General features: G+C 49.2%; 1 protein-coding gene across 1 annotated transcript; it reads left to right on the forward strand.

Moving 5' to 3' along the window:
- On the forward strand, positions 1-6,525 carry KIAA2013 (KIAA2013 ortholog). Its single transcript, XM_039508877.1, has 3 exons — positions 1-1,093; positions 3,025-3,878; positions 5,784-6,525. The coding sequence occupies exons 1-3, from the start codon at positions 103-105 to the stop codon at positions 5,799-5,801; spliced, it is 1,863 nt and encodes a 620-aa protein (XP_039364811.1). The 5' UTR covers positions 1-102; the 3' UTR covers positions 5,802-6,525.

A 6,525-nucleotide genomic window follows, 5' to 3' on the forward strand; every position in this document is an offset into this window, starting at 1 on the left:
AGGGAGGCGCGCGGGCCCGGGCGCGGGCCGGGGATGCGGGCGCCCGCGCGGGGCGGCTGGTAGCTGCAGGCCGGGGACAGGCCCCGCCGCTCCCCGCCCCCCATGTGGCTGCAGCAGCGGCTGAAGGGCTTCCCGGGGCTGCTCTCCAGCAGCTGGGCCCGGCGCCTCCTGGCCCTGCTCGGCTTCCTGCTCGTCGCCTACTGGTACCTGGGGGGCGCCCGGCCGCGGCTGCGCCTGCCCTGGGGCGCCGGGGAGCCGCGGGGCGGGGAGGCCGGGCTCTGCCTCCAGGCCGAGACGCGGGCCTGGCCGGGGCTGGAGGAGCGCGGCGATGCCCTGAGGCTGCGCCTCGCCGGGGACGGCGCCCAGGAGGCTCCCGGGGGGCACCCGGCCCTCGTGGGCAACGGCTTCCTCCTGCTGGACGTGGCCGCCAACCGGCTCTGGGTGGCCGCCGGGGCCTCGGCGGCCGGCCCGGCCCACGCCACCGACTACCCGGCGCTGGTGCAGCTCAAGGCGGTGAGCGGCCAAGCTGAGGCCCGGGCCGCGGCCGTGGTGCTGAGGGACGGGGCGGTGCGGCGGGTCCGCTGTATCCAGAGCGGGCCGGGGGCGGCTGCAGCGCAGAGCCGCGACTGCGTGACGGTCCGGGAGGAGCTGCTGGCTCACCGCAGCCGGCCCCATCTCTACCTGCAGCGGATCCACATCTCCAACCCCACCGAGAGGGTCACCGCCTTCGAGGCCTCCACCCCTTCCTCTGCCCTGGGAGCCAAGTTCGCCACCAGCCTGGAGAAGGTGGGGGACCGGCAATTCCTGCTCTCCTCTGGCCGGGTGCTCCTCGCTGGCAGCTCCAAGGTGGTGCTGGTGGTGGTGGCTGCCAAGAAACTGGTGACCCGGGTGCAGGTGGCACCCAAGTCTCAGTTCCACGAGACAGTGCTGTCCGTGGTATACACCTCAGAGCCCATCGAGACCTCCAGCCTGGAGGAGACCTTCAGCAAGCTGAGGGAGTTGGCTAAGAAGGAGATGCTGGAGGTGATGCAGATGGGGGTTGAGGACCTGTTCCAGGAGCACCAGCAGACTTGGTCCGATTTGTTTATTTCAGGTAAGGAGTGCTAGGTTCACTTGACAATCAGATAGTGAGAGCACCACCTTGCATTAACAGGTGAGCCCCACCCACACCATTCTGGTCACTTACAAAGCATTTCAGCTCACATGAAATTCCATCCTCTTTATGAGATGGTTAGAGGGACAGTAGGGATGTCTCAGGTTGTTAATAACCTAATGCTTTTTGTTCAAAGCACTTCAAAGGTAGCTAAGCATGGTTAGATAAAGAAACTAAGGTTAAGGAGAGAACTTTAAGAAGTAGCTTCTGATTTCTAGCCCTGCTCTGGATCAGCCACTGACTTGCTGTGTTTGAGGCAAGTCAGAGACCAAAACAAAATAGCCTCTGATCCTGGCTGCCCAGTTTGAGAAACCTTAGGCTAAGCACTTCAGAAGTGCTTAGCATCCACATCTTTAAGTTAATGGGACTGGTGGGGGCTGAATACTAAGACACTCTCAGGGCTGGTCCACACTAAGAAGCGGGGTCGTAACTAGGCACGCAATTCAGCAGCGTGAAATAGCGAAATGAAATTACCCTAGTTCGAACCACTCACCCGTCACCAGCGCCGAATCGATCCAAGTCCGTCTCTCCAAGCTCGCCGCGCTGCGCGCGTTGGTGGTGGTGGTGAGCTGGACGCGGGCGGTTCGTCGCTTCCTTTGCAACTATCGCAGAGCGATTGTTCGACAACGACGACACGAACTCACCACGCCACCGCGTAGCCCCGGCTGGTAGTAGCCTCACTTAATAGGGCTGGAAGAGACCGTGAGAGGTCATCTCATCCAGCCCTGTATGCTGAGACAAAACCAAGTATACCTAGACCATCCCTATCAGGTGTTTGTCTAATCCATTCTTAAAAACTTCTAATAATGGGGATTCCACAATCTCCCTTGAAAGCCTAGTCCAGTACTTAAATACCCTTAAAGTTAGAAAGTTTTTCCTAATATTTAACCTAAATCTTTCTGGCTGCAGATTAAGCCCATTACTTCTTGTCCTACGTTAAATGGACATGGAGAACAATTGATCACTGTCCTTTTTATAACAGGCCATAACATATCTGAAGACTTATCAACTCACGCCCCCCCTCCCCCTCCTGGTCTTTTTTTCCCCCCAAGACTAAACATACCTATTTTTTAACCTTTCCTCAGAGGTAGTCTATTGTTACAGGCTGGATCAGTAGGATGAGGCAACAAAGTACCTAAATAAATCTGGTAAATTACAGTTCGTAAACTGTTTAAAAAAGCATGGAAAATCCAACTACATTAATAAGGAAGTTAGTCACCATTGCACATCCATCTGCAGGGTCTCAAAGCAGCAGAAGTTCCATTAACTAGAGAGAATTCAACCACAGACGCTCCTAACCGAGAGCTCCTTGGTTTCTCCAGGGATAATGTAATAGTCCTGTACTTGCTTTAGACTGGGTAAGGTTGGTTAACACTAAGTTAATGTCAGCTATGTGAGTGGACTGGAACTGAAGTAGGCTTGAGGTGTCTCCATGTGTTGCACATGTGTACAGTTCTAGGGAAAGAATATGTAAGTCTCCTTTCACAGGATATGTATCTTGCCCATTAAAACTTCCTCTGGGCTGAAACTTAGTACAAGATCTGCACATAGCAATTTTTTTTAAATGAGAAAAATGCAACTTTTCCTGATTTGATTTATAATAAATGGCACATGATCAGGTCCCAAATTTGTTCCATTCACTTCAGTGTTTTCAAACCAAGTTAAAATGGAAGATACTAGGGTTAGAAATGGCTGAGCACTGGCAGCCAAGCGTAAGCGTTTGCACTCAGTTCCTTGTCACCCCCACACCAACATCTGTGTAGCTGTTGGCACCAGTGTCTGCAAATCAGAACTTCCTGTTTTCTCTGTTTACACACTTAACGTCACACCTGTTTGCCAAACTGAGCGATTTTTTTTCCCCTATATTGCAGGGGTTGAAATGAGAAAGATTACAGATTCCCATACACCATCCAGCAAGACCGTCAATATGACTCTCTACTATGTCCTAGCCTGCATGCCAGCTCCTCTGCTGGACCCACTCATCAGTGGTGAGGACAGAGAAAAAATGGAAGCCAACTTGAACTATGCCGACCACTGCTTCAGTGGCCATGCAACCATGCATGCAGAGAACCTGTGGCCTGAGAAGCTATCCAGTGTTCCTCAGATCCTGCAGCTCTCAGACTTGTGGAAGCTGACTCTCCAGAAGCGAGGATGCAAGAGCTTGGTGGCGGCTGGGGTCCATGGTCTCATGCAGGGGATGGTGCTCAGCTTTGGAGGTCTGCAGTTCACAGAAAACCACCTCCAGTTTCAGGCTGACCCTGATGTGCTTCACAACAGCTATTCCCTGCGTGGGATCCACTATAACAAGGACCTGATTAACCTGGCTGTTCTGCTGGATGCTGAAGGAAAGCCCTTCCTGCATGTGTCTGTGAAGTTCCAGGACAAGCCAGTTAGGCTGTATGCTTGTGAGGCAGGCTGCTTGAACGAGCCTGTGGAGTTGACCTCTGAGCTGCGGGGTCACACCTTCCCTGTCATGGTGACTCAGCCTATCACACCATTACTTTATATATCTACAGACCTGACCCATCTGCAGGACCTGAGACACACGCTACATCTGAAAGCTATCCTGGCCCATGAGGAGCACATGGCCAAGCAGTACCCAGGTTTACCCTTCCTGTTCTGGTTCAGTGTGGCCTCCTTAATCACACTCTTCCACCTGTTTCTGTTCAAACTCATCTACAATGAATACTGTGGGCCAGGAGCCAAGCCGCTCTTCAGGAGTAAGGTATAAAAGCTGCCACTCTCCGCTGCTTTCTTGGGAGCCAAGTCATCGGCCTGGTTTTCTGTCAGCTGTTCCTAGGGAGGTTCTCTCTGGTTGTGAAAGGGTTTGGAGTCTGTCTTGAAATATGTGATGTGTGTGTGTACACTTGCACCGAAAGGTGACTCTTCCTGCAAGACAGTAGGATTAGGTCAGGGAGACTGCAAGAATAGGGCTCACTCAACCATTAACAAAATAAATCCATTGTTATTCCTTGTAAAAATCTTTGGATGGCTGCCGTTTAAAGCAGACACCCTCTTTCACTGCAGCAACTTGGAGGTTTGTTTGTATTAACACCACAGTTGCAGCAGTGACACCATACAGTGTTTGGCCTGCAATTATACAGTAGTGGAATGTTAGTGACAAGGCTGCTATGCTTTTTCCACGGAGTACTCTTATCCCTACTGTGGTGTGGGCATTGCTTGCACACTTGCCTGCTGTGAGTGAATTGTGTAGTGTGGAAATTCACACACAGGCAAGCTCCTGCCCTAGTACATAGTCCAGATGCTTATTTGTTGGGTCTGTGGATAAATATTCTAGACTTGTAGTCACTGCACGGTTCTCACTGAATGTCACCTTTACCAGCCTCAGTTTGGATAAGTGCTAAACCAATATTAGTTCTCCTGCTATTTAGACTAAATGTGCAGCCATCCTGAAGGCAGGACAAGAGGGTTCTTTCCTGAAAGCTGGGGATTTGGGCCCCAAGATTTGTTGCACCTCCCAGCTGCATAAGGGCTTTGACTACTTGGTTTACGAGGTATAGTCAAGGGCAACAGCAGAAGAGATGGAAACTTAGTACACAACAGAGACTAGGAAACATTCTCCTGCTCTTAGTGCCAATACTTTCTAGCTGCACCTTACTGGCATGGAGGGAAGACGAAAAATTAGAATGATTTGCTGTGTGAGCCAAGTGCATTGTTTAAAACCGCCTCTCTTTAGGATCAATTGTAAGACTTAATTGCGGAATTGTTTTGTGTGTTTATTAATAAACAGTCACCAAATAGAGACGAGCTCAGGGGAAACATTCTGGCTTCAGATTGTCCTGCTTTTCTAAATCGGAAAAGCAAATTAAATGAAGGTTAGCTGAGGCTGGACTAGACACTGGATTTAGTTTAAATTTTCACCAAATAAGAGGGGGTTAGAGATGGACTTTCAAGGAGATTCTCTCATATGCAAGTAACTTACTGCCTCCCTCACTGCTGGTGGGAGGCTGATCCTGAGTGGTGCTGAACACTTGCAATCCTGTGAGGTCATTGGGAGTTGAAGCACTTGTGGCTGGACTCCAGCTAGACATAGGAAGATGTAGATTAAATGTGCAGCTCACAGAAATCTGCAGACAGTTGCATTCTTTCTCCAGGCATTACCCTGAGATCATGATCAAAATATTAATGCAAAGGGAAAAGTGCTCAGGAAGTCATTTGTATTGTGGTGCGGGCTACTACATCCTGGAACTCAAACTATCTCATGATCCTTATTCACTGCTGTCTGTATCTCTCTCTGCTTTTGTTACTGGAGGATCGGGGAGATTCACCTTCTGCCTTTTACATAATGGATTGTGTTCACCATTACAGCTTATTAGCACTGACACTACCCACTGAATTACTGAGAAACTGCACAGCCATAGACTTGGAGCTGAGTAAGCATCTGTTTCTTGCATTGGTGCTCTTTGCTTTGCAAGGAGTCGTGCAACGGACAGCAGATTAGCTCATTCAGTGTCTTGGGCTGGAGCCAGCTACAGTGACGATGGTACAGAGCTGCTGTGGTCTAATGACAACTCAGTGCCACAGACAGAGATGAAGTGAAATCTGTTGCTGAAATACAATGTTTCTGTAGCTGTAAGCAAGATAACACCTTGTTTTATTAATTGCACAGGAAGATCCCAGTGTCTGAGCAAGTGAACTAACAGTCCTGCTTTCAGCCTCCATTTGCACAAGACACCTAGTGCCCGACAGTTCTGCGGCTGAGAACAAGGATCTTCTGAAAGCAACAACCCTTTTGTGCCTTGTTAAGAGGAGAGCCTGTGACTTGGAAAGTTGATGGTTATGCAAGGGTTTACACGAGAATCTCATGTATCACTGGGGTGTCTTTTTGATGTGTAACATGTTCAGTTCCATAAGATTAATCCATTTGATGAGGAATACTTGAAAATATGATGAGTCCTTTGATTCTTTTTAACTTTACAGGAAAATAAAGAATGAGCGTTCCCTTCAGAATTAACCTAACTAGAAAACTCTTTAATTCAATGTCACTTCTCCTTTCTAGTATGCATTTTAATTTATTGCACTGCGGGGCAGGGGTGGGACGGGATGTTAATTTTGCATTCAACTTTGATAGCAGATAACACCCACTTAAACTGTATATATAAGTGCTGGTGTCACAAGTTTAGTTCAGCCTCTGTGATTGTAGAGTGCAAAACAATCAGTTTAATGAAGTGATTTCTGGGTTAAATTTGGAAATGTTGACCTGTCAGTTTTCTGTTCTGAGGATACTATTGAGAGTTTGTGCATTGGTATGTTCTGGCTACTGGGGAGGCGTCCGACTTTGTAGTGATTTGAAGATTGTTTGGTTTTAAAATGCCAAAGCTGTTGTTTTTAAATAAATACCTTTCAGTCTA

Source organism: Mauremys reevesii, linkage group 21 (genome assembly GCF_016161935.1).
Source record: "Mauremys reevesii isolate NIE-2019 linkage group 21, ASM1616193v1, whole genome shotgun sequence".
Taxonomy (NCBI): domain Eukaryota; kingdom Metazoa; phylum Chordata; order Testudines; family Geoemydidae; genus Mauremys; species Mauremys reevesii.